The sequence below is a fragment of the Amblyomma mixtum genome, chromosome 10 (assembly GCF_055824585.1).
Source record: "Amblyomma mixtum isolate Tamu chromosome 10, ASM5582458v1, whole genome shotgun sequence".
NCBI classification, from domain to species: Eukaryota; Metazoa; Arthropoda; class Arachnida; order Ixodida; family Ixodidae; genus Amblyomma; species Amblyomma mixtum.
This window is the reverse complement of record NC_143021.1, coordinates 39638675-39666657: the sequence shown is the minus strand read 5'-3', so window position 1 is coordinate 39666657 and position 27983 is coordinate 39638675. Positions and strand designations below refer to the sequence as shown.

At 49.1% G+C, this 27983-nt stretch overlaps 2 protein-coding genes and 1 pseudogene across 2 annotated transcripts in view; 2 read left to right on the top strand and 1 right to left on the bottom strand.

Annotated features, from left to right (window-relative positions):
• LOC149325623 (innexin shaking-B-like) overlaps positions 1-27983 on the top strand; it is a 438384-nt gene that overhangs the window by 13067 nt on the left and 397334 nt on the right. The gene's annotated exons all lie outside the window — the stretch shown is intronic.
• Positions 10108-27983, bottom strand: part of LOC149325629 (uncharacterized) — a 42959-nt gene continuing 25083 nt past the window's right edge. The window contains exon 2 of the mRNA XM_089563869.1: positions 10108-10371. Within this exon, the coding sequence (XP_089419995.1) occupies positions 10289-10371 (83 nt within the window). The 3' untranslated portion in view covers positions 10108-10288. The remainder of the gene's footprint in view (positions 10372-27983) is intronic.
• LOC149325630 (uncharacterized) lies at positions 15438-21091 on the top strand (annotated as a pseudogene).

Genomic DNA, 27983 nt, shown 5'->3' with positions numbered 1-27983 from the left:
CAAGTTGAACAGAAGCGGACCTAATGCACTTCCTTGTGGTACCCCACAAAATATTGGTAGTAAGGATGACTGTTCGTTCTTAATGCAGACAGACTGGCTTCTATTGCTGAGATACGACTTAAGTAAAGCATGAGGTTTTCCGCGGATGCCATATGAAGTGAGTTTTCCAAGAAGTATGTTATGATCAAGACAGTCGAAAGCTTTGCTGAAATCGACAAAGAGGCCCAGCGTGTATGCTCCATTGTCAATGCTCTGCAATATACTTTCTTTTATCATGAGCAGCGCCGTTTCAGTCGATTTGCCCTTTCTGAAGCCAAATTGACAATCAGTCAAAGCTTTAGTCTTGTCTAGAAATTTTATTAGGCGTAGGTAAATGATCTTTTCTAGTCCTTTGGACAAGACAGGTAATATAGAAATCGGTCGATAATTAGTTACTTCATTTTTGCTTCCACCTTTAAAGATTACAGCGACTCTTGCTCGCTTCATACCCTCAGGAAAAACAGCCGACTCTATTACTAGGTTAAATATATAAGACAGTACTGGACTAAGATATTCAATTACATATTTTATTGGCTTGATTTGTACGTTGTCAAAATCTAGGGCCTTACTGTTTTTTAAGCACAGAAACGATCTCTGCACTTCATTTTCGTCTGTCGGGTGAAGGAAGATGCTTTCAGAGGTACTGGTACGTATTTAATGTTGCTTCAGTGTTTAATGTTGCTGAGCTATAATTACCGTCATTTGAGACATTAGTAAAGTGACGATTGAAATGATCAGCAAGAGCTTTACCACTTAGGTCAATGCCATTAACTGTTAGGGTTTCTGGCAATGAATCACATTTTTCTCTGCCAAGAACGTTATTTATTGTTTTCCAAATAATATCCGACCGTTTTTCGCCGATGTCGGAGAAAAGATACTCGTAATAAGCTTTCTTTGCTTGCCTAAGCATTGCATTTAGCTTATTTCGGAATGTTTTAAATTCTTTCAGGCTTTCCTCCGTTCGCGTGCGAAGAAATTGAAAGTATAGACGATTTTTCTGTTTGATTTGCTTCAGATGCTCTCTGGTCACCCACGGTTTTTTTGCCTTTTTTGAACGTTTCAGTGTTATAAACGGGAAGTGTGCAGCGTAAACTCGTGTGAAAATTTCTTTGAACTTGTAGTATGCTTCGTCAACCTCAGTTTCATTAAACACAGGGCTCCAGTCACACATGCTAATAGTGTTTTTGAATGACTCCAGTGCATTGCTCGAGATATGCTGAAAACTGAATGACTGCCTGGATTTCTGGCTTGAATTAGTACTTTTGACATAGGTCATGAAAACAGGACAGTGATCACTGATGTCACTAGTAAGAGTGCCTGCACTGGTAACAAGGCTTGTGTTGGTGGTGATGATAAGGTCAAGCACAGAGCAGCTTGAAACTGTAACACGGGTTGGTGAGGTGATCACGTTTATGAAGCCAGACGCTTGAATTGTGTTACTAAGATCATTTGCATGATTATTTCCTGATAAAATATTGATGTTGAAGTCACCCCCCGCAGTTAAATGACAGTTGTTTGTGTTTGCATATTCTAATAAGCTGTCAAAGTGATTCAAAAAGGCCTTGATATTCCCTTGTGGCGGGCGGTACAAGACGGAAACAATTTCATTGCAATGACGCAAGGTGACGGTCTCATAGTCATCAGTTGTCACGCTAAAATCAGAGATTATTTCACATCTCAGACTATCCTTAGCATAGACGGCGACCCCTCCTCCACGTTTACGAGTCCTATTTACAAGAATCCGGTTATAGCCAATAATATCTACTATTTTACTGTCATTGTGGTACCATGTTTCAGACATAAGTATGTAATCAAATTTAAATGGAAACTGATCTAGAAAGTAAGCTATCTCATCCTCTTTGTTAGATGCTGACCGGGCATTGATATGAAGAACTGACGTTTCCAGGGTGTCTGGCGATTTAAGATTATGTGGCAAAGCAAACTCAAAGTATTCCATGTTTGAAGAACGAGCTGCAACTACTAGTCACACCCTCAACCGCAACGACGGAAATCTTAACCCGATCTACGCACGCTCCCTGCGCCCTCTTTTCAAACATATTTAATGCCACTCAGCTGCTTGCTTTATTTCAATGTGAACAAGGCTCCCGTACGGGACCCGAAACGTCTGTTTTTGTTTTTCTTTGGTCGGCGTTCTTTCTTCCAGTTGGGCATGTTGGTTATTCATTTGTGACGGAACAGCGCAAAACACCGGGACAAGAGACAAGCGCTTCACCGTCAGTATGTTTGTCCCTGACCAGACGAGTTTTAGTCCAACTCTCGACTTCATAGAGACAGATTCAGTCTACACGGCGCAAACAACTATGTAGACAAAGTGGACGCTTGGGCGAGTTGGGGACAAATGGTTAGGGGACACACGGCTAAAACGTTTGCGAAGGGGACAAAAGGAAATCAGTTCGTCCCCAAAAGGAATAACTCCTCCTTCCCTTTCACTCCCATTCTTCCTGGAAGTTTAGGCCTTGATATAAAGTAGATAGAAAGTATAGGGATGCCTTGCAAACCTGTAATGCTAGAAAACAATAGGGGACAGGCCGACAGAAACGCCAGTCGGCCATAAAAGACGCGGCTTATTTCAGCCATGACTGGACGCTTAATCCGGCGTCGCGGCAGTGTTACAGATTAAGGGTCCAGTTGCCGCTTAGTTTAGGAGAGGCTGTTGACGCATAAATTCGAACGATTAAGGTAACATTGAACTGATGCTCAAAGCGCCGAGTGGCATATTGAGGATGTCGCCTGTCTCTACCGCCCGGCCGAACAGAAATGCTGTGAATTTGGCGCTGGGGCTTGGGCAGCAGGGTGTGCAAAATAGCAGGATGTCGCAATGACGCCGTAGTGTCAGAGTGACGCCATGGCGATTTAAAATTCATATTTTATACCGCTTAGACGAAAACATACATGGAGAAGGCCTGATGCAAACAAAAACGATACAGTGAAACATAAATCTTAGCAGAATGAAAAGTGAATATTATGAATCAGCACATGGCTGATAATGCATACAATACAAAACTAAAAAAAAAAACGGAGCGCAGATTGCAAGCGCGCAAAACGACGCAGGACGAAGAGAGGAAAGCACAGGACAAGACGCGGAACTTCAACTAAAGTTTACTACAGGAAAACCACATTTATACAGGAATCGTAATCACACCTCATAAACAGCCGACCCCATCAAATAACACAGGCTGCAATATGCACTCCACTGTCAACCACCAACTAGCCCGCCTTCACTTGTTACATAAAAAGAAATCACTGTTCTCAGAAAAAAGAAACTTGAGCGATTTCTTTTCTAACAAACTTCACCGAAAAGTAACCACCAATTGCAGACGTACGAAACAGGCCATTACTTCGCTATTTTGAACAATGTGCGCATGCTTAATGCGTGCGAAAGTATGCTTCAGTATACAGTGGTGAACTGGAACGCTTATGTTGAGGTGTATGAATATCTCATGGGGCGAAAAAATATTAAAATATGAAACGAGTTTTTAAAGAACTACTTCGTGAGTTTTAAAATAACACCGTCGATAACATACTGATTACTAGTCATATTTAGTGGGTACCTAGAGGTAGAAGTGGGTCGCCTTCGAAATTCGATCGAATGCCATTCGCCTAAAGGCCATTCGCCGCAGGACAAAGGCGTCTTCCGCTGACCCCCAGTTTACCCTGTCCTTACTGATCCTATCCCCCTTCCCGGCTATCTGCTGACGCATTTGCTTTCCCTTGGATGGTTTAGGTTTATTGGGGTTTAACGTCCCAAAGCGATCTCAGGCTATGAGGGACGCCGTAGCGAAGGGCTCCGGAAATTTCGACCACCTGGGGTTCTTTAACGTGCACTGAGATCGCACAGTACACGGGCCTCTAGAACTTCGCCTTCATCGAAATTCGGCCGCCGCGACCGGGATCGAACCCGCGTCTTCCGGGTCACCAGCCGAGCGCCGTAACCACTGAGACACCGCGGCGGGGCACCTTTCCCTGGAATCCCTCACCATAATGCTACGGTAACTGTACAGTAAAGTAGAGGTAGCAATGACAGATGTGAACAGTTGTGCTGGTAGGAATGGCCTCGGTGAAAAAATAAAGATGCGCACGGCTTGCTTTTCCAACTTTATGCGAAGTGTTGGTGCATGCTGAGATTTTCCCAAGGTAAAGTGCCGTAATTTACAGGTTGGCTTAGCGCGAGACAAGCGAGGACAAGGGGGAGACACAGGACGAGCGCTCGTCCTGTGTCTCTCTCTTGTCCTCGCTTGTCTCGCGCTAAGCCAACCTGTAAATCGGAATCACCAACTGGCCCAGTACTTTTATTAAGTGCAGTCACTCGTTTCAAAGAGGAGCAGCGCGACTTTTGACAGGGAAGGAAGGAAAGGCAAGAGGACAGGCGCTGACTAGCAACGACAGTTTTATTGTTTGGAACGAGGAGATATATACGACGCTCCAAAGAGCAACAAGAAAAAAAGTAGTGACAATTTACGCTCGTTCATACACATGAGGACCCGAAAAAAAAAGTACATGATGATACCATCATCGCTTCCCTCCGGCCAGAAACCCTAATGTTGACAGTGCTAAGGAGTGGCTGCGAACGCATGCGTCCTTGGACCATGCGATGTGAACGGCTTCAATAATTTCACGCGTCACCTTGTTGCACTGTGCCTGCTCAACATATTTGTATGTGTGAAGCGTAGGTGCGGATGTTTAGTTAGCAATCTCTGCAATGCATACCGAGGTGACCTTTCACACACTGGTACGCATTGTTATTGTGCTGTTTTAGGCGCTCGTCAATACATCTTCCCGTCTGGCCCACGTATGACTTGTTGCAGAATAATGGTATGGCATAGACGACACCTTCTTGACATGTAGAGCCGCCGGGATGGCTCAGTGGTTATGACTCTCGGCTGCTGACCGAAAAGACGCGGGTTCAATCCCGGCCGCGGCAGATGGCCGGGATCGGAATTCTAGAGGCGAAATTCTAGAGGCCCGTGTACTGTGCGATGTCAGTGCACGTTAAAGAACGCCAGGTGGTAGAAATTTTCGGAGCCTTTCGCTAGGGCGTCCCTCATAGCCTGAGTCGCTTTGGGATGTTAAACCCCATGAAGCTAACCTAAACCAAACCTTTTTGATAGGGGACGAACTGGTTCTAATGCTTTGTGGCACACCCTTGTGGAGCGAATTCGGTTTCAACTTCTTTGCACATCTTTGCAAGCTTTTAGGGAGGCGAAAAATCCACTCTGACGTTAGTTACATTGCCTTTATTTTTTAGTCTGAGTGGTAAATGACGAATGTGGGGAACAACAGATGTCTTTTATTTTTTCATGAGTGGTTTTTTTAAATTTATTTATTACAATACCCTCAGGGCCGGCAGGGCGTTTATTTATTTATTTATTTAGAGAATACCTGCATCGCCTCGAAGGCATTATCGCAGGGGAGACAGTTTCAAAACAGCGTATTTATTTTCACACAAAAAGCAACAAGAACATTAAGCGAAGTTAACATCAAAGTAAAACAAAACAATAAGTGAGCATTATTAAAGGTAACAGAAATCTTGAACAATAGTAGGAAAGGATTAGATTGTCAGGAATACAGTCGACAGTAAAAATCGCGATTATCAAAGGCAGCAAGTTCCAGTCTTTCACAGTTTGTGGAAAGAATGATTTAGAAAAACTGTTTGTGTTAGTATTGTATTCGCGCACCTTCTTGGAGTGGTCGTGCCGAGTCGAGACGTAAGTTGGCTCCAAAAGGTAGTTACGGCTATCAATTCCTGTTTGGTTATAGAAGATGCGGTGGAAGAATTTAAGTCTCAAATTTTTTCTTCTGATGTTTAACGGTTCCCAGCCCAGCAGTGATTTTATCTCAGTGATACTTTGGAAGGGGTTATAATTATTGGATACGAAGCGTGCAGCCTGATTTTGGAGTTTTTCTATTGCTTCAATCAAGTATGCCTGATATGGGTCCCAAATAATGGAGACATAATCGAGGATAGACCTGATGTGCAAGAAATAAAGTGTTTCTTTAACATTCATAGTGATGGTTCAACAGCGCAAACACACACAGACCAAGAAGGAGAGCAGACACACACAGCGCTGTGTGTGTCTGCTCTCCTTCTTGGTCTGTGTGTGTTTGCGCTGTTGAACCATCACTATGAATCTACACCAACTAGCCCAATCTGCAGTTTTTCTTTAACATCTTTTGATGCTGATTTGAAATTTCTACGAATAAAGTACAACATTTTACTTGCCTTAGATATTGACTGCTGTATGTGTGTGTTCCATTTAAGAGTCTGCATAAAATAAACACCTAGGTACTTGCACTCTGAGACGCTTTTTATGGTTATGTTTACAACAATGTATTGTGTAGGATGTTCGAACTTTTTATTTGAAAAATGGACGTGATTACATTTTCTAATGTTCAGATTCATTTGCCAACGCTGACACCAATTTACCATTTTATCAAGGTCGCTCTGCAGGATAGATACATCTGATGGTGAATTTATTTCCCTGTAAACAACGCAGTCATCCGCAAATAGTTTTATGGAAGACTGTATGCCATCTACAATGTCATTTATATATATCAGGAATAAGAGTGGCCCCAGGACACTGCCCTGGGGCACTCCTGAAGATACGGTTATATATGATGAGCTACAGCCATTCAGAACAACACACTGTTTACGATTGTTTAAGTAATTACATATCCAGAGGGGGTGGGTGAAAAAATAAAAAAATACATAGTAAAAAGTACAGGCAAAAGGCAAATTCATGATGCAGACGCTTGTTCAGTGATATGCTTGGTGATAAGTGGCTTGAAAGATGACTTGTGAACAAATCAGCGCGAAAAAACACAGCGGACAAGAAAAAAGCGGGACACGACGGACGGGAGCGCTGAACTTGCAACTTTATTTCGGAAGTACGGATGCAACGTATACTGCATACAGCCATGTCAGGGAGGAAAGCAAGAACAGGTGGAATCGACAAGGTCTTGATGAGACAAGCAGCACAAGCAAACCAAAGATCTTAACTAATAAAACACGTGAAGGTGAGAAGTTTCAATGGAGGCAAGAAAAACAACAGAGAAAAAAACAGGGAAAAAACGCCAGACCTCGTGAAGATGAAAATTGATACTGATAACAAAAACGGATAAAAACAAAAACGTAAAAAACCAATAAAAGCGATAAAAGCAATAAAGTTAACAGGACAATAGAAATGAAAAAGATGAGATGCCAACAAGTAACACGGCAAAAATACTAACAGCGGGATTTGGGGAAAATTAAAATCACCTAACAGAAATAAAGGCAATGAGGGGAATTGTGTAACCAAAATATTCAAAATATCGTGTAAGTCATCACAAAAAGATGGTGCCGCGTTCGGCGGCCTGTAGCACTCACAGAATAAAGCACTTTGGAAGTGGAGGTTTCTGCGGACACAAATCATTTCTAAGGCAGTAGGGACAATGACGATGTCTGGTTCGAGGTAATCGGCAATGGTAATCAGTACACCACCTCGGTGTTTTGCAGTCCTATATTGGCGGTAGATGGTGTAGTTTTTTTCACAGTCAAGCAATTCTGTATGGCTTATCACGTTTGAAAGCGAAGTTTCCGTTAACACCACCACATCGGCAGCGCATGCATCAATTACAGACGAAAGATCATGGCGTTTGTTTGCAATACTCCGGATGTTTGTGAAGAGAAAGGATAGATTCCGACGGACGACATTAGCGGCACGTTTTTGGGTTAGGATAAGGATGTATCTGCGTCGGTGCGGGTAGTGCCAGACGCAGACCCGGCCGGACTGCTGTCGCTGAAAGGCCCTATTTCGCACACGCTGTCGGTGTCCGATGAGTTACCATAACATTTATTGCCAATGTGAAGCTTGCTATACCGTACTGCAAATTTTTTGCCGCCTTGAGTACCAAAATCGAAAAGCTTTTTTCTCACATTTCTTGTCGCTTTGCAAAAATCTTCACTCACGATTACCTTGGAAGCTTTTAACTTGTTTTTTGAGGCAAGAATAGTTTCCCTAAGTTAAAATGAAACAAACTTAATAATAATGGGCCGACATTTGTCGGGGACAAAGCGGCCTAGTCTATGGGCTCGGGATATGCGTTCGTCGCTCTCATCCAAACCGAAGTTAAGCGTGGTATTTAGAACGGAGCAAATTTCTTGTTCGGATTCGGCCCACGTCTCTTGATAGCTATCGTCGATACCGTGGAATATCAAGTTCTCTCGGCGTGAACGATCTTCAAATTCGTTCAGTCTCCGATCAAGTGCTACGACATGAGCAACACTTTCAGCCTGAGGCGCCTCAGATTTGAGAATACTGTTTCCACTGCAGTGAGACGACCATCATGAGAGTAGGGGGTCCTCCGGCTTTGTCAAGCTGTCGCTTGTGACAGCTTTTACTGCGGGTCTCCCGCGCCATGTATTCATTTGGCGCAAATAAAACCATTATAAATATCTGCAGTCTGCAGCTGCACAGAATTTTCGGCCACCTTAAGTTCATTAAATGCGGTCATAACTTCGTCGTGTCTAGAATCCATTTTATCATGCAAAAATTTTATTAGCCAGACTAATTCATTGTATTGCCGGGAAGACTCTACCTCAGAGGGTCCAGGATTCAACTCAACGTCACCGGACATTACTAACAACTTCACAACGTGAACGCAATCACAAGTCAAAGAGAGCAACACTTCTGGGCATGGAAGTGCTAGCAAAAAAATATCGTCAGATTTTTTGCAAAAGAGTTCAGGAGTTGAATTTACCTGCACCAAAAAACGAAATGGCGTTTGATGCATGTTCGCTGTTGCCGTACTTTCATGCCCACAAAGAGGATTCCAGGGGCGCCGGCTTCTTAAGCAGTGTGCCGGAGATGATGCACCAGTCGATGCCTATGTCATGTGCAAGGAGGGCTGCGGTAAGTAGTCCTCAAAGAAGGGGGACGTTCCCTCGCAGCGAAGTGGTCCGGCTGGCGATGAATCGAGAATCTGGAGGCTGTTATCCGGCGTCCGCAGCAATGGACGCAACTGCGCAGTCGTGGCGCCGAGACAACGATTCCACGGGGCGAGCAGGATCAAGATCTGCACCAAGAAACGAAATGGCGTTTGATGCATGTTCCCTGTTGTCGTACTTTCATGCCAACTAAGAGGATTCCAGGGGCGCCGACTTCTTAAGTAGTGTGCCGGAGATGATGCACCAGTCGATGCCTATGTCATGTGCAAGGAGGGCTGCGGTAAGTAGTCATTAAATAAGGGGGCCATTGCCTCGCAGCGAAGTGGTTCGGCTGGCGATGAATCGAGAATCTGGAGGCTGTTATCCGGCGTCAGCAGCAATGGACGCAACTGCGCAGTCGTGGCGCCGAGACAACGATTCCACGGGGCGAGCACGATCAAGATCTGCACCAAGAAACGAAATGGCGTTTGATGCATGTTCGCTGTTGTCGTACTTTCATGCCAACTAAGAGGATTCCAGGGGCGCCGACTTCTTAAGTAGTGTGCCGGAGATGATGCACCAGTCGATGCCTATGTCATGTGCAAGGAGGGCTGCGGTAAGTAGTCATTAAATAAGGGGGCCATTACCTCGCAGCGAAGTGGTTCGGCTGGCGATGAATCGAGAATCTGGAGGCTGTTATCCGGCGTCAGCAGCAATGGACGCAACTGCGCAGTCGTGGCGCCGAGACAACGATTCCACGGGGCGAGCAGGATCAAGATCTGCACCAAGAAACGAAATGGCCTTTGATGCATGTTCGCTGTTGTCGTACTTCCATGCCAACTAAGAGGATTCCAGGGGCGCCGACTTCTTAAGTAGTGTGCCGGAGATGATGCACCAGTCGATGCCTATGTCATGTGCAAGGAGGGCTGCGGTAAGTAGTCATTAAATAAGGGGGCCATTGCCTCGCAGCGAAGTGGTTCGGCTGGCGATGAATCGAGAATCTGGAGGCTGTTATCCGGCGTCAGCAGCAATGGACGCAACTGCGCAGTCGTGGCGCCGAGACAACGATTCCACGGGGCGAGCAGGATCAAGATCTGCACCAAGAAACGAAATGGCCTTTGATGCATGTTCGCTGTTGTCGTACTTTCATGCCCACAAAGAGGATTCCAGGGGCGCCGACTTCTTAAGTAGTGTGCCGGAGATGATGCACCAGTCGATGCCTATGTCATGTGCAAGGAGGGCTGCGGTAAGTAGTCATTAAATAAGGGGGCAATTGCCTCGCAGCGAAGTGGTTCGGCTGCCGATGAATCGAGAATCTGGAGGCTGTTATCCGGCGTCAGCAGCAATGGACGCAACTGCGCAGTCGTGGCGCCGAGACAACGATTCCACGGGGCGAGCAGGACCAAGATCTGCACCAAGAAACGAAATGGCGTTTGATGCATGTTCCCTGTTGTCGTACTTTCATGCCAACTAAGAGGATTCCAGGGGCGCCGACTTCTTAAGTAGTGTGCCGGAGATGATGCACCAGTCGATGCCTATGTCATGTGCAAGGAGGGCTGCGGTAAGTAGTCATTAAATAAGGGGGCCATTGCCTCGCAGCGAAGTGGTTCGGCTTGCGATGAATCGAGAATCTGGAGGCTGTTATCCGGCGTCAGCAGCAATGGACGCAACTGCGCAGTCGTGGCGCCGAGACAACGATTCCACGGGGCGAGCAGGATCAAGATCTGCACCAAGAAACGAAATGGCCTTTGATGCATGTCCGCTGTTGTCGTACTTCCATGCCAACTAAGAGGATTCCAGGGGCGCCGACTTCTTAAGTAGTGTGCCGGAGATGATGCACCAGTCGATGCCTATGTCATGTGCAAGGAGGGCTGCGGTAAGTAGTCATTAAATAAGGGGGCCATTGCCTCGCAGCGAAGTGGTTCGGCTGGCGATGAATCGAGAATCTGGAGGCTGTTATCCGGCGTCAGCAGCAATGGACGCAACTGCGCAGTCGTGGCGCCGAGACAACGATTCCACGGGGCGAGCACGATCAAGATCTGCACCAAGAAACGAAATGGCGTTTGATGCATGTTCCCTGTTGTCGTACTTTCATGCCAACTAAGAGGATTCCAGGGGCGCCGACTTCTTAAGTAGTGTGCCGGAGATGATGCACCAGTCGATGCCTATGTCATGTGCAAGGAGGGCTGCGGTAAGTAGTCATTAAATAAGGGGGCCATTGCCTCGCAGCGAAGTGGTTCGGCTGGCGATGAATCGAGAATCTGGAGGCTGTTATCCGGCGTCAGCAGCAATGGACGCAACTGCGCAGTCGTGGCGCCGAGACAACGATTCCACGGGGCGAGCACGATCAAGATCTGCACCAAGAAACGAAATGGCGTTTGACGCATGTTCGCTGTTGCCGTACTTCCATGCCCACTCCCATACTTGTGTCGGTTCCTCCGTGTTTCTGATTAACCTACTTAGGATTGCTTCTGTGAAGGCAGGATATCCAAAGCAACTGCTCGTCTCCATGTCAGAAGCAATTTTAAGTAGTTTAAGCAGAAACAACAAAGAACGGGCAGAATCCACGAAGAAAAAAATAAAAGACAACTGTTTTGGTCAAATGTTTAGGGGAATCCCCCAAGGTGGAGTAGATTTGTAATAAGGGAGTAATTACTCATTGGCATCCACCGGAGCGCAGCCATACGGCTACAAAGGAAAGCTATACAGCTTTCTCAGAAACTTCGTAGTTAAAGAAAAAGAAAGAAAAATGGCTGCGCTCGGGTGGATGCCAATGAGTAATTACTCCCTTATTACAAATCTACTCCACCTTGGGGGATTCCCCTAAACATTTGACCAACACAGTTCCCACTTCGAGTTATTGATCAATTCGCTCTCGCGCTACCATAAGCTTGCCGTCCTGGTTAGCTCAATTGGTAGAGCGACTGCTCCGGTGAAGCGGTGGTCCTGGGTTCGAACCCCGGACCGGGACGAATTTTTGTTTAACTACGAAGTTTCTGAGAAAGCTGTATAGCTTTCCTTTGTAGCCGTATGGCTGCGCTCGGGTGGATGCCAATGAGTAATTACTCCCTTATTATAAAAGACAACTGTTGTTCCCCACAATCGTCATTTTTCACTCAGACTAAAAATAAAGGTAAGCGAACTAACTTTAGCGCATGTTTTTTCACATCCCGAAAAGCTTGCAAAGATGTGCAAAAAGTTGGCACCGAAATCGTTCCACAAGGATGTGCCACAAAGCAGGAGAACCAGTCCGTCGCATGTCAAGTTGTCGTCTATGCCATACCATTATCCTGCAGCAAGCAATACGGGGGCCAGACGGGAAGATGTATTGATAAGCGCCTAAGACAGCAATGACAATGCGTACCAGTGTGTGAAAGGGCATCTCGGCATACATTGCAGAGATTGCGAAACTAAACATCGGCACCAAGGTGACGCGCGAAATCATTGGAGCCGTTCACATCGCATGGTCCAAGGATGCATGCGTTAGCAGCCAGTCCTGAGCACTGTCAACATTAAGGTTTCTGGCCGGAGGGAAGCGATGATGGTGTCATCATGTACTTTTTCGTCCTCACATGTATGCAGGGTGTCGAACCGGAATTTTTCTCGGGTTCGGTTCCGGTTCGGGTTCGTGCCTTTCGGGTTCAGCTCTGGAGCGACATTTAGTTCCGGTTCGAACCGGTTCGGATCCAACGGAACCGGTTCAAACGGGTTCAAATGGGTTCAGGACCAAAAAAATTAATGTACATGCGTTCATAACAAACTTGTGCTGCTCACTCTCGTCTGTGGCATTTGCGCATCGAATGAAAAATTTGCATGTTGCGAGCATATTCACTTTTACCTTCATTAACTCACTCTCAGCACTAAAAATATAGGAGTTTACGGCAAGAGCCGCAAAATCGTATGAACTCAAAATTATTGTAAATCGCCTATGTATACGGTCAAATCCAACTGGTTAGCTACAAAAGGCGAAAAGCTGGTGGTTTTTGCCTATATAAAACCATCCAGCTTCAGGAGTTTCGTAAACCTCATCGCGTGAGTAATAGGTCTCCCCTGAAGCAAGGCTTCTCCTGCGCAGAGGGCTTAGCCGGTGGCACCACCGCATGCACCCTTTATATTGCCACACACTGTTGAGAACTGAAGCTGTCATGTATACCGGCAGCTACACACAGGCACCTTTGCATCTCCCCATGGCCAGTCACCCTCTATGAGAATATGCAAGATCCCCTCAAGCGCCCATACTCCAACCAACCCTAATAGTCAAGAACTTACCAAACATGCTAGGAAAAACTGGTCAAATTTGGCAAATCTCAACCCTTAACTTCGCTTCAACAAGTTGTACATAAGTAAAAAGTGTCACTCCTATAATCCTTCTGATGATTGTGTGGATGAAATTCCTGGCACGTTCACGCCACCGGTTCAATGCACCAATTCCGTCCAGGAACAGTCTAATGCTTCCGCATCAACCACTGAATAGCACTACGCGAAGGGCAGTGAATTAAAGTTACCGGTCATTAACCCACTTTCGTTCTTATTCACAAATATTCGAAGCATACTTCGAAAACGCGACGATCTTTGCTCTGCTATTGATGCTTGTGACGCCGACATAATGTGTCTTACTGAAACTTGGTTGTCTGCGACGGCTGATAGCAGTGAATTGTTGGACTGTAAAAAACGCTACAACGTTTATCGGCGCGACAGGGGTGCTAGGTGCGGCGGAGGCGTACTTATAGCCGTCTCTGATGCTTTTTTCTCGTTTCCTATTCATTTCACAAATGCCTTAGAACTTGCGCTAGGTGAAGTTCGCACTTGCTCGAGGAAATTGATAATAGGTGTTTGCTATCGTCTTCCGTCCTGTTCAACCACCTTTACTGACGACTTTCATGACGTCATTCATATGGTTACACTCCGGTACTCGAATAATCCTTTCGCTTTACTAGGAGACCTTAATTTTCCCAATATTGTGTCGCCTAATGTGCGTTCCTATTGTAATCCTTTTTCTAGTGAGGCTGACAAATTTTTGAATTTGTGCAGTGATTTCAACTTGTCGCAGCTTGTAATGCAGGCAACTCGAATTACGTCTGCTACTTCTATCATTTTAGATTTAGTGCTCTCCACTTTACCTGATCTTTTCTAGCCCATATCGTATCTACAAGGGTTAAGTGATCATTTACTGCTTGATTTTTCTTTGACCTACACCATGCCTCACCAGACCAACTACAAGAAATATATCCGGGACTACAAAAATGCTGATTTTGATGCCGTTAACCGCGAACTGTCTGCTTTTTTAGATGATTACTTACCCAGCTTTCATGACCGCTCCGTGAACACCAACTGGAATTTGTTTACAGAAAACGTGTAATCGCTCACCGATAAATATGTTCCGCGCATAGTCATCGCATCTAACCGGCAATCACCATGGATCAGTCAAACGTTGAAAACGCTCAGTAACAAGAAAAAACGCATCTTTCGAACGGCAAAACTAACCGGTTCTCAAGATCGTTGGAATGCTTATCAGGCCTCAGCTACCAAATACAAAAGGCACTCAAGCTCGCTAAGGACTCATTTTTCAATACTACATTACCATCTCTTTTAATTAGTACCCTAGGCAATTCTGGAACATCGTTAACAAAAGAGACGATACTGCTATCGCCCTTACGGACTCAACCGACGAAGAAGAACTGCAGATTGGGCTAGTTGGTGTCGATTCATAGTGATGATTCAACAGCGCAAACACACACAGACCAAGAAGGAGACAAGACACGCACAGCGCTGTGTGTACTGTCTCCTTCTTGGTCTGTGTGTGTTTGCGCTGTTGAACCATCACTATGAATCAACCGACGCACTTATCCGGCCTGATGAGTGCGCGAATGTTCTGAACTCTGTATTTGTCTCTGCTTTTTGAAAAAATGTGTGTTCTGTACCACCTACCTATCCCAATGCTGACTTTTTGCCAATGGACCCTATTCTCCTTGATATTGCTGGCGTGGAAAAAATAATAGAGAAACAAAAAAATTCTTCATCATGATAACATAAATTCCAAGTTTCTGATCAGGACTAAAGCATACAGCACTATAATACTTTCTCATCTTTTCCAGCAATCTCTATACACAGCCAGTATTCCTGGCGACTCGGAGGTCGGGAAAGTGATTCCCTTGCACAAGTCGGGAGATAAACATTCAACGCTTAATTATAGACCCATTTCTCTAACGAGCATTCCACGCAAAATCATGGAGCATGTAATTTACTCTCACCTTGCATCATTCCTACAGTCAAATGCCTTTTTTACAGATTATGAGCATGGATTTCGTAAGTCATTTTCCTGTGAAACACAACTCTTATCGCTTACGCATGATCTGAATTCCATCCTTGACTCGGGTTCCCTTGTCGATTGTATATTCCTAGACTTTTCAAAGGTGTTTGACAAGGTTTCACATCAACTGCTTTTATTAAAACTAAGCAAACTTAATCTTGATACTAACGTTCTTGCATGGTTGCATTCTTTTCTTACTGATCGTTCACAATTTGTCACAGTAAATAACACTTGCTCCTTCACTTCGCCAGTCGAATCAGGTGTACCACAAGGCTCTGTGTTGGGGCCTTTGCTTTTCCTAATATACATCAACGACTTGCCTATAGCTTATGTTCATCAATTAACCTTTTGCAGATGACTGCGGCATATACCGCGAAATTAACAGTGACGATGATGTAACTCTTCTTCAGTCCGATATTGATCATGTTCTTGACTGAGCTAACACCTGGAACATGGAACTGAACCCTAAGAAATGCAAGCACATGCGTGTTTCTCGTCGTAATACTTCACTGCCCTCGTATCATCTTAATAATAGTAGCATCGAGTCTGTGTCTTGTTACAAATATCTAGGCGTATTTATTTCTTCTAATCTCTCTTGGAACACGCATGTAGATTATATAACCAACAACGCTAATCGCATGCTGGGCTACTTACGCATGTAAGCGATCGTACGACGCAATTTCTCATCGGCGCCTACTCCCGTCGAGACGGCGCCAGTCGTGTCCTCGACTCAAGTGGAGCTCACGTGAATCTGGCTCGGTGCGCCGGTCAGTCCAGAGTGCACACCGCATCGCCTGCCTCGAGTGGCGCTCACGTGAATGTGGCTCGGTGCGTTGGTCGGTGCGGAGTGCATGCCGCATCTCCTGCCTATCTTCTTCCATTTCTTCCCGGCGCCGTCAGGACGCCGTTTGTGTTTGTGATGTTTTGTGTTTTCGCGAGTGCGGCGCGTCGACTCATCAGCGTCGGCGGCAAGAAGCGCAGCGAGAGTGCGTGGTGCGCGAGCGATCTGAGCGGACGTGCGAGTAAGACTGTGCGAACCCTTTTGAAGGGCGCGAAGTTGAATTGTAACCACAATATATTAGTTTTTATTCCCCCAAAAAATTGTGTGTGCGTGGAGTGTTCTTACTCGCTCCCCCTTCCGTTTTTCGGTCATCTCTAACATAACATATCAGAAGCGGGATATCAAAGCCAACAAGAACCAGAGAAGACTGGGAGTGCGAATTCAGTGACAGGCGTGTGCGCAGAGCGAATCATGAGCGATACACCTGGAGAAGGAGCGGACACCAGCGACGCCCAGGATGGCGCTAGGGCGAGCGAGAGCGTTACTGTGACGGAGCTGCTGAGCGCAATGCGTGAAAAGGACCGGCTTCTGACAAGCCTATTGGAGCGACTCGTCCATCCATCAGGAACTCCGAACGCGGCAACACCCAGCTATCATGTGATGCCTGACCTGAGTAAGAACATCGCGGACTTCGATGGAGGTGGAGACGCAGCATCGGCTAAGGAGTGGTCGAAAACATCCAAATGACGGCGACCTTGCACCGCTGGCCAGAAGAGTTCCGGTTAGAAACGGCCAAATGCCACCTCGTTGGACCTGCCAAGGACTGGCTGCGTTCGCGCGTCGAGGTGTCCACGTCATGGGAAAGTTTCTCATACCACTTCCGCCGCACCTTTTGTGGCCAGACCCGAGCGGCAGAAAGGTGGAGAAAGATGCAGGAGCGCGAGCAGCAGCGCAACGAAAGCACGACGGCATACTTCCACTCGAAGGTTCGCCTCTGTCGGGAGGCAAATCTCGACTTCTGCGACACTCGTGAGCAAGTGTTGACTGGCTTACGTTCAAGACAGCTGTGCACGATGCTACTAGGACGCACCCACGAAGACGACGACGATCTCCTCCACGACATCATGGAATTTGAGCGCATTGATCGTGAGCGGGAGCAGAGATCCGGCAGTACGCACGAGAACAGGCCTTTCAGCGCGACCACCACGAGTAGTGCAACACGACTTCCTGCGAGGAAGAGCACCTACGAGCGACCGAGCAAGGACTGGAGACCACCCCTGACGAACGAAAAAGGCGAGATGAAGTGCTACAACTACGGCCGATTCGGGCACATCTCCCGCGACTGTCCAGACGAAAGGCGTGAGATGCGATGTTTGCGTTGCGGAAAAGGCGGGCACACTCAGCGGCATTGTCTGAAAAAACTAAAAGCAATGAGACCAATACAGTTACTGACTCCGAAGAGGAGAAAATTGTTCCGGGAGCGCTACTCAAGCAAGTGACATGGAATGGGACCACGACACTCGTCGGCATGATTGATAATGGGAGCTCCGGGTGCCTCTTGCGCGCGTCGGCGGCGGAACGCTGCGGCGCAGTGCTGACAAAAGATTCCACAGCGCTCTACGGTTTCGGCAGCCAAGGCACCCCGTCCGCAAGAGCGATTGGAAAGTGTTACGCCGACCTGCAAATTGACGGCGTCACAGGCAAGAACATTCCAATTTTTGTTGTCCCGGACGATGCTTTGTCACTCGATTTAATCGTGGGCAGAACTTATACAGAACTGCAATACATAGCTTACGGAAGACTTGGTGGTTGCCTCCGCTTTTGGCGTCAGCAAAAATGCCCATTCTCCCATTTAGAGCCGGTGAATGAGTCGAAGTTGCGTGTGCAGACTACTGGCAAGAGTGTCCTGCACCCTAACACGATCAACTGGATCTCACTGTCGACGGCATCTAACCTTTCCGGGCCGGTTTTGCTTGGTACCTTTGGGAACGAAATCCTTCTTGAAATGAAAGATGGGGAAATCACCGTTCCGGTTTTTCCGAGCGGAGACCAAGAAGTGGTTATCAGAAAAGGACAGCGATTCGGGCGCGTAACAGAGGTCGATGTTGTTGGTGTACCTGAAGAGCTTGATCGCCGAGTGAACGAGCCAGAGATTCTCTTTGTGAGAGCAGATCGCCACCCACTCGAAGAGCAACAGCTGGAGGTGGGGCCCTCAGTGACCACAGAGCAGAAGGGTGAGCTTATTTGCCTCCTAAACGAGTATCGGGAGTGTTTCGCCAACAATTTGAGCGAGCTTGGGTGCACGCCCGTCCTGAAAATGGACATCACGGAGGTTCCAGGCAGTTCGTCTGTGGCGGTTAGGCCGTATAAAATGAATGCCGCGGAGAGAGAGACCATTCGCGATATCGTCGCAACTGGAAGCGAGAGGGGATTGTTAGCGAGACTTGTTCACCTTACGCCAGCCCTGTCATCCTCGTACAAAAGAAAAACGGCGAAAAACGTTGGTCGTGGATTATCGGCGCTTGAACGCACAGACCATAAAAGAAAGGTACCCTCATCCCATCATGGATGAGCAACTCGAGAAACTGTCCGGAGCTAAACTGTACACGGTGCTGGACCTCGCCCACGGCTATCTACAGGTGCCGTTGACTGAAGAAGCGAAAATGAAAACAGCCTTCATAACTCCCGATGAGACAGGACAATTCGAGAGACTGACTTTCGGGCTCACTAACGCACCATCCGTTTTTCAGCGTCTCATGAATCGTGTGTTGGGACCTTTAAGAGGTACAATTGCTATGTGTTACTTAGACGATGTGCTCATTCCGGCGAGGGACTGGGACGAGTTGTTGGAGAGGCTGCGCCAGGTTCTCGACTCCTTCAAAAAAGCGAATCTGACCCTACGACTCAGCAAGTGCGCCTTCGGGAAGGATAGCGTGGAATTTTTGGGCTTCCGCCTCAACAAGGGTGGTGGTGGTGAAGAGCATTTATTTAGTTATTTACAGAGAGGTGCTCGGGGAGAGGCCCCTAATGGGTCTCACCCCTTACAATACCAGGCGGAGTCCCTCATTCCGGGATCCCGTTGGTCGAGACCGCTACACAAGTCCGCCGAACCAGGGCCTCTTGGGCCGATAGTTCCTGGCAGCTGAGCAGGGCCGCCTCCCAGTCCTCTCGGGCAGGGGAAGGGGTGATTGGGGGGAGAGAAGGATTTTTTCTGCATGCCCAAACCATGTGGAAGGTGTCGGCCACCTCCCCACAGAATGAGCAGCGGCCGTCAAAAGAAGGATTAAAGTGCTTGAGAACCGCCGGGCACAGCAGGGTGTTTGTAAAGAGCCTGAGGAGAATTCGTTCGCCAGCTTTACCCAGTCCATTCATAGGAACTGGGTATCGCCGGTGTTCGGCACGATAGTGCTCAGTAATTTCTTTAAAAGAAAGGAGAGGACTGTGATCTGGGTTAAGCTCCTCCCAAGGGACGCCTGGTGCCCGGTGAGTGAGTGCGCGGGCTGCCTCATGGGCGGCTTCGTTACCTGGCATGCCTTGGTGGCCGGGGACCCATATGATTGAGCGATGAGTTGGATCGCCGTCGCGAGTACTGCGGTGTAAAATTTGTTGAGCGAGTGGAGTGATCCAACCGAACTCAAAGTTATGACAGGCTCCGCGAGAGTCTGTGAGGATGAATTTAGAGTCGGGATGGGAGGCTGCGAGGGCGATCGCCACCTCCTCCGCATGCGTTGAGTTGGGCGCTCTGAACGAGAGGCCGTCCACCTGTTTGCCCTCGTGTATGACTGCAGCCGTGTACCATTCCCCCCTGGAGCGGCAGGGGCCTGCAATGTCGACATAGAAGACGTGTTTCTTTGAGCCATAGTGGCGGTGCAGGGCATTCGCCCGCGCTTGGCGCCGGCCATTATGGCCTTCCTTGTTCATCTTAGTCGGAAGGGGTCGAACGTAGAAGGCGCTTCTCCACAGTTCTGGCACTCGAACCCGTTCCATGGTATGGTGATCATGTCTGATATGTAACCGGTCCAAGAGGCGGCGACCGGACACGGTCTGGGCGAGACGCGTGTATTGGTTAACGAGATGCGCCTCGCGGAGTACTCGATAGGTGTTCACCACCCCCAACGCGAGGAGTCGCGCGTTGGAAGTGGATATCGGGAGGTCGAGGGCTCTCTTGAAAATTTTGCGGAGTACAATCTCCAAGTGATCTTCGTCATGTTTCCGTAAGCGGAGGTAAGGAGTCGAGTACAGTATTCGACTAGTTACGAAGGCATGCGCGAGCCGCATCGCATCCTTACTTCGCAATCCTCCTCGCTTGTTGGAAACGCGGCGAACCATTCGGCCCACCTGGTCGCCGACTTTGCGGAGTTTGGCAAGAGTTGTGTCTGCCTTACGATGTTGATTAATGAAGAGACCGAGTATTCGTAGCTCCTTCGCTTCACAGATGGGGCCGCTTGCGAGAGAAAGCTGAACGGAGATTTTGCATTTCGGAGAAGATCGAATATGCACAAATTCAGACTTGGACGGGGAGCACTGGAGGCCGCAGTACGTGGCAGAGTGGTCAACTATGCTCGCCGCTGCTTGCAGGCATTCCTCCATCTCTCCTATGTTTCCCGTAGTGGCCCAGATGGTGATGTCATCGGCGTACAGCGCATGCTGAACACCGCCGACAGCCGCCAGCTGTGCCGGGAGGTACATCATAGCAATGTTAAAGAGAAGCGGGGACAACACAGCGCCTTGTGGTGTGCCCCGCGTTCCCATCTCAAACGGGCCGTACTCGGTCTCTTGTATACGTATATAGGCCAATCGGTCTGTTAAGAAATCTTTGATGTAATTGAATGAACGAGGACCACAGTTGGTCTCGCTAAGGTGCTTTAGTATGACGCCGTGTTTTACATTGTCAAACGCACCCTTGAGATCGAGTGCTAGGACTATTTTGTCGTTCTGTGGGTGTTCTATGGGTTCGAGAACCTCGTGATGAAGCTGTAAGAGGATGTCTTGTGCGGACTTACTGGGTCGGAAACCGAACATGGTGTCGGCAAAGGAGCTCTTGTTCTCGAGATATTCTGAGAGGCGGTCACGGACCATCGTTTCCATCAGTTTTCCTACGCATGAAGTGAGGGAGATGGGCCGGAGGCCCGGAGGTTGTCTGTGTTTACCAGTTTCCCCGCCTTTGGGATAAAGGTTACCAATGATGTCTTCCAATCCGGTGGCAACGAAGTGTCCCCGGTCCAAATGGCCTTAATATATTCTAGTAGGGTTTCGTATGCCCGATCAGGAAGGTTCGCCAATAATTTGACTGTGACCTTATCCCTCCCGGGCGCCGTCCCCCTGCGCATTTTGGCAAGAGCAGCGCGAAGGTCGTGAAGCTGGAAAAGTTGATCCAGTTCCGGATTATCGCAGCCTGCATACGAATAATCCTGCCCGCGCGGGTCTTGATCCTGATTGAGGTATTGTGAGCGCAAGGTGTTCGCTAGCTGCTTCGTGTTTCCGTGAAAGTTGTGTATCGCACGATTGATGTGTTTCTGGGTCTCCGAGCGGGTTTGTGTGGGGTCAATGAGACTCCTGACGAGCCGCCAAGTGTTGCGGCTGGACATCTGTCTTGCTGCGCTGTTGCATCGATCTACCCAGTTAGTATCTGCGAGCTGGGCAGCATACTCGGCAGCTTGCTGGGTGAGGTCAGAGATGCGAGCGCGGAGTTTACGGTTGTGTTTCTGCCGCCGCCATCGCTTAGTGAGGCTGCGGCGAGCTTCCCAGAGGTGCCTTAGGCGGTTATCCACGTCAGGTGCACGCTTCGTAAGCTGGATATGCTTTTCTTGTGAACGGAGTGTTTGCATGAGTCCGTGCGCCCAAGTGGAGTAGTCCTGTTCCATGAGAGAAGTTACTGGGAGGGCCTGGCGGAAAGCGTTCCAGTCGGGAAGTTTGGCTTGCGCAAGGGGCCGACGTAAGGGCCGAGTGTAAATGACAGTGTTCAATATGCAGTGTCGCTACCGAGGGTGTCCTCGGTGTTGATCCACTCTGCGTGTTGGATGTGTTTCACGAGTGTAAGGTCGGGGCAGGTGTCCCGAGTGACGGAGTTCCCTACACGTGTTTGGTGGACCGGGTCGGTTAGAAGAGTGATGCCCAGCGTAGATATAAGTTCCGCCAACATACGACCACGCGTCTCTTCCTTGCAATAACCCCACATGAGACAGGGCGCGTTAAAATCGCCCACTATCGTGAGGGGGTCGCGACCCGCGATCCTTAGCGCTGCGCTAAAGATGTTAGAAAAAGTGATGTTTTTGAGTTTCGGGGGGCAGTAGATATTAAGTATGTGTGCGGGGCTATCTGTTCGCCGCAGGGGGAGGACAGAGACCATCACGTACGAATATTCCAGATTTAGGTCGAGATCAACCTCTTGCGCTGTGTAACCCTTATGGACTAGGATACAGGTGAACGGGCCGCATCTCCGGTTTCTTGCAACGCAAGGACTGCGGCGGGGTGTTCGAGGTTGTCAATGTACGCCCTTAAGTGGGCGCGTTTGGTTCTGTTTTTGAAACCCCGACAATTCCATTGCACAAGGGAAAAAACTTGCTGTCTTTGCGGGGGGCGGCGCCCTTTAGGGTGTTGGTTGGGAGGGGACGCAGCCATGTTGATTTGAAGGGAGACTGCCTTGGAGAGCCGGCACAGGTTCCGTCACCTGCGGCTGGATCGGTTCCGGCTCTTCCTTGAGTTCGGTTAGATCGATGGGGCGGTTGAATATTGATGGGCGGTTTGCGTCTTTGAGGGGCCCCATTCGGCGTAGAAGCCTGGGGTTTGACTCCAGCCACGTCTTAATATTGGCCGTCACGGTGGCCGTAACCGTGGCCGTGAATGACTTGAACAGGTTTTCTTGAATTTGGCCGAAATTTGACATCTGAGTCGCTAACGCGGCAAGGGCGTTTTCGAGGGCGGTGAAACGCGTGTCAGAGCTAGATGGTGTCGGGTCCACCGGCACTTGTTGCATCGGTTCCCGAGCTACCTGGGCAATAGGCGGGGAGGACCGAACCGTTTCTAGCGCATGAATTTTGGCCTGGAGTTGAGCATTTTGAGCCCGGAGAGTCTCGAGCGCACGGCGGAGGTCCGCAACCTCAGAGTTAAGGGGGGGGAGGAGGAGGAAGGGTTGGTGGTGAAGAAGGTAAGGGAATGCGGGGGGACGGAGGAGGCCCGTCTCGGCTGCCTACCTTTGGCTGTGATGTCTTCTTTGGTGTGCCAAGCGGACGGCCCTCGAAAGGCGGAAAATCCCCGTTCTGGAATACGGGTTCTCCTGGATCACGTGACGGCTTTTGGCTTGTTGATGGAGGGGTCTTCGAGACACGCCCGGGCAACGCGCCCGCCGGTGGCGCTAGTCCGGATGTGCCTTGCACCAGCTTATTGCCAGGCGGGGGAACTTTTGGAGTGGTGTCAGTTCCCGGGGGCACTGCTCACTGACGTTGCTTTCGTTGACCGGTTGGGTTTCCCGGTCGTTGCCGCCGCCGGAATTTTGCCTTGCAGTCTTGCGAGCCCGTAAGGTGGCCGCCACCGCAGACGATGCAGGAAGGGGTGCACTCGTGGGTCTCCAAGTTGCCGTCTTCGAGGACTGCGACCGTTTGGCCGCAGTGTCCGCAGCGATTGCGTTGAGGATCCGGGCATAAGTCCACACGGTGGCCGATGGTGCCGCATCGGAAACACGCGGGAATAGTCCGCTTGTATTCGGGTACCAAGGTCACCACACTGTTATAGTGCACGTAACGTGGCACTTTATGCCCCACGAAGGTGAGCAGGGCAATCGTCGACTTCCCCAGCTTGCGGATGAAGGCTCTCTCCTCCGCGCCACTGGACTTTCGATTTCAGGGTGGTAGAAGTTTCCTGCTCATGGACGGTAATGATCCCCCTGCAGACTTCACCGTTGACTTTGGCGTGACTGACCATCGGGATGGAGCCTTTGGAAGCTTTCAGAGTAAATTCACGAGCGAGTGCGTTCACCGCGTTCACGTCTTGAGTAGTGGCGATAACGATATTCTGGTCCCAGATGGGCCAGATACTAAGAGTGTCCACCGAGGAGGCATTAACATAGGCGGAGAGCAAAGCACCAAGCTCACCGTTCTGCAGAACCGTCTTCAGGGAGACCGTCATTCTGGGCTTGATGACGATCGTGAAGTCTTCTTTGCGGAGTCGAGGCATAGCGGCAGGCCGCCATTTCGTCGATCCCGCTGTTGGCGAGAGCTGATGGTTGGAACTTGAAGTATTTGGATGCACAGAAGCAGGGGCACTCACGGAGGGTCCGTTCACTGCCGAGGTGTTCAGGCGCTGCTGGCGTTTGCGAAGTGCCACCAACGAGAAGAGGCCTTCATCCACGATCTCCTGCGTCGGAGTGGAGGTTTCAGGAGAAGACGGGGCTTCTGCGACGACTTCTGTCCATGCCATCGTCTCGGGATCGTACCCGCGGCGAGCGGAGGCCGCCATGGCGTCCGCGGAGAACGCTGGAGACTGGCTGCTTGGCTTTAGGCCTGGCTGGGGCTCCCACGGGATGAAGACATAAATGGGCCTAAAAGGCCCAACAATTGGCCCACCCGGTCGAGAGCGATGTCTTCGGGTGCCGGGTGATGTTAACCGTCGAGTACAAGCAAAATTTTCGCGGTCGTAGGAAATTTTTCGGTAATCCGGACGAAAATTGTCGGAGCCGAAATGAGGCGCGTCCGCTCGAGACGCGGCCTGCGATCGCTCTCCTCAACAAGGGAACGGTGCAACCCGGTGAGGCCAAGGTGCAGGCGATCGCCCAGTTCCGAAGAACGACGTGCGACGATTCCTGGGGCTTCTTCCGAAGTATGCTCTCATCGCTGAACCAGGCTCAATAAGAAAGACGAAAAATTTGTGTGGAGTGTCGAGCAGGAGAGAAGTTTCCAGGAACTTAAATCAAGACTCACGAGTGAACCAGTTTTGCAGCTGTACGATCCGAAGGCACAGACAGAGTTGCATACAGACGCATGTTCTAACGGCTTGGCAGGAATGCTTCTTCAAAAGACAGAAGACAAGTCACATCTTGTATACTGCGTAAGCAAAAAGACCACGGATGCGGAAAGGAGCTGCCACTCATCAAAGCTCGAATTGATGGCTAACGTTTGGGCAGTGGATCGTCTGAGACCACTACTGCTGGGAATCCAATTTACAATCGTGACCGACTGTCAGGCTTTAGTCTACCTGAACGCGCACAGAACTCAAAAACCCCAGATAGCAAGGTGGTACGACTTAATCCAGGAATTCGAGTTTTCAATCAAGCACCATGCCGGAACGAAAATGCTTCCCGTTGACTCGCTCAGCCGAGGCCCTGTTGAAGCGCCTCGAGACACGATGAACTCCCTGCTAGAGGACAGGTTTGAAGTGTGTATTACGTGTGACCTCGCCGATCAAGTAAATGTTCTTCAGAGAGGAGATGAGGAACTGCGAGAACTTATAACCGTTCTGGAGAAGCCTGAGAGCGCACGTACCAAAGAAGAGAAGGCGAAAGTGAAAGGCTACAGCCTTAGAGAAGGCAGGCTAGTGAGAGAACTGGAACAAGACGGAAGAACAGTGTTCAAGTTCGTACTACCCAAGTGCGCGAGAAAGGCATTTGTGGTACAGTCTCATGATTTGATGGTACATTTCGCAGTCGACAAGACAGTCTCCAAACTTCAAGAGAGCTTTTGGTTCCCGCGAATGAGGAATTACGTCCGGAAGCATATTTCTCAGTGTTTCCAGTGTATTTACAACAAAGCGCCTGCCGGCAGACGAGCAGGTCTTCTACATCCGATCCCACCAGGTAAACGACCGTTCGAGGTAATACACATGGATCACATGGGGCCATTCGTCCCAAGCAAGAAGCGCAACCAGTATCTACTTGTATTCGACAACCTCACAAGATTCGTGAGACTCATCGCTACCCGCGACACTTCAACGAAGCACGTGCTCCGTGCACTGGAAGAGTTCGTCCTTGAAAGGGGCCTTCCAAGAACTATTATTACCGATAGAGGCAGTTGTTTCACGTCGCGCGCCTTCGAGGAATTTTGCACTGCGCGGTCCATACACCATGTGCTCAACTCGACACGCCACCCGCAGGCAAACGGCCTCGTGGAGAGAGTGAATAGAACCATTCTGCCGGTCATTACGACTTCAATGAACGACCCAAGCCAGCGCGACTGGGACGCAAACCTTGGCAAGGCAGAGCGCGACATCAATAATTCCGTCAACAAGACATCTGGGAAAACACCGTTCGAGATGCTGTACGGATACCAGCCGGACTTTTACGGCGCCGCGCTGAAAAGAATTGTGAGCAGCGACGACGCCCAGTGCGGAAATCTCAAGGAAATGCGAACGCGTGCTCGGCAGCGCATTCTCGCCGAACAGAAGAAGGGTAAGACAGCTTACGACCGCAGACACTTCCCAGCGCGTCTCTTCAGTGCCGGCGACATCGTATTCATGACCAGAGCGCCTGATCAGACAGGGAAGCCGACGAAGGCTCAGCCGAAGTACAGAGGGCCCTTGGTGGTCACTCAGGTCTTACCATCAGACACGTACAGGGTGACCGAGCTTGATCAGGGCAAGAACACCCGTTTTGCGACCACAACTCACGTTTCGCAGCTAATAGGCTGGACGTCGACAACGTCTCAAGATTGTCTCGAAGACGATGAGTTGTCGGCTGAGGAAGAAGAGAGTGGGACTGAGGCGGACAGTGTACCGCTTCCGAGGCGTTCAACACGCAAGCGACCGGTGCAGAGATAAACGGCACCTTACGAAACGTTCGGGCATGCACGCCACTTCTGCTGACTGATGTTCACGTCAGTTAAATGTTTCTTTTACGTGTGCGCACTGTTTCCGTTCGTTGTAAGCTTTTGTTCGTTGGTTTTAACGAGGACGTTAAATTCTGTCAGGATGCCAGAATGTAAGCGATCGTACCACGCAATTTCTCATCGGCGCCTACTCCCGTCGAGACGGCGCCAGTCGTGTCCTCGACTCAAGTGGAGCTCACGTGAATCTGGCTCGGTGCGCCGGTCAGTCCAGAGTGCACACCGCATCGCCTGCCTCGAGTGGCGCTCACGTGAATGTGGCTCGGTGCGTTGGTCGGTGCGGAGTGCATGCCGCATCTCCTGCCTATCTTCTTCCATTTCTTCCCGGCGCCGTCAGGACGCCGTTTGTGTTTGTGATGTTTTGTGTTTTCGCGAGTGCGGCGCGTCGACTCATCAGCGTCGGCGGCAAGAAGCGCAGCGAGAGTGTGTGGTGCGCGAGCGATCTGAGCGGACGTCCTTTTGAAGTGCGCGAACTTGAATTGTGACCACAATCTATCCGTTTTAGAGCGCAGCTCTTTGGCGTCCGTTCCTGGGTTTCGCGTCGGCGTCGGCCTCGTAACCAGCTCCGCCCCCAATATCACGCTTTTCAATTGGTCGAAATGCTCGTGACGTCACAGTGCGCGAATTTCAAATGGGGCCAATTGTACTTTGGCTAGTAACCATGCAACCAATCAAAGGGATCGTATAGTGATGCTGCAACTAAGTTGGACTGAGTTTAGTTAATTGCTTAATTAATCAATTAGCCTAATTAATATAGAGGAGAATGAAGAGGTCAGAAGAAAAGAAAAGACGCGCGCCGCAGCGACAACAGCGTCCGCGGAAAAAGACGCTGCTGAAAAAAAACAGATAAGTACGAAGCCGCGTTCCCTCCACCACCACGCACTTCCCCACTCAGTAAGACGTTGCTCGTTTCATATACGTTGTGTCGAACATCCTAGACAGTTCCAACAATTGACAGGTTAATGACAGAACACGATGGATAGAAATAAAATAATATAAATATTGCCGCCAGGTGTCCCCGAGCGGCGCCGAAAGGACGAAGAAGTGAGGAACTCGCGTGCTCTCGGAGCTGGGACTCTGCTTCTCTGTTGGCGGCTTGCGCCTAGCCTGTGTGATTAA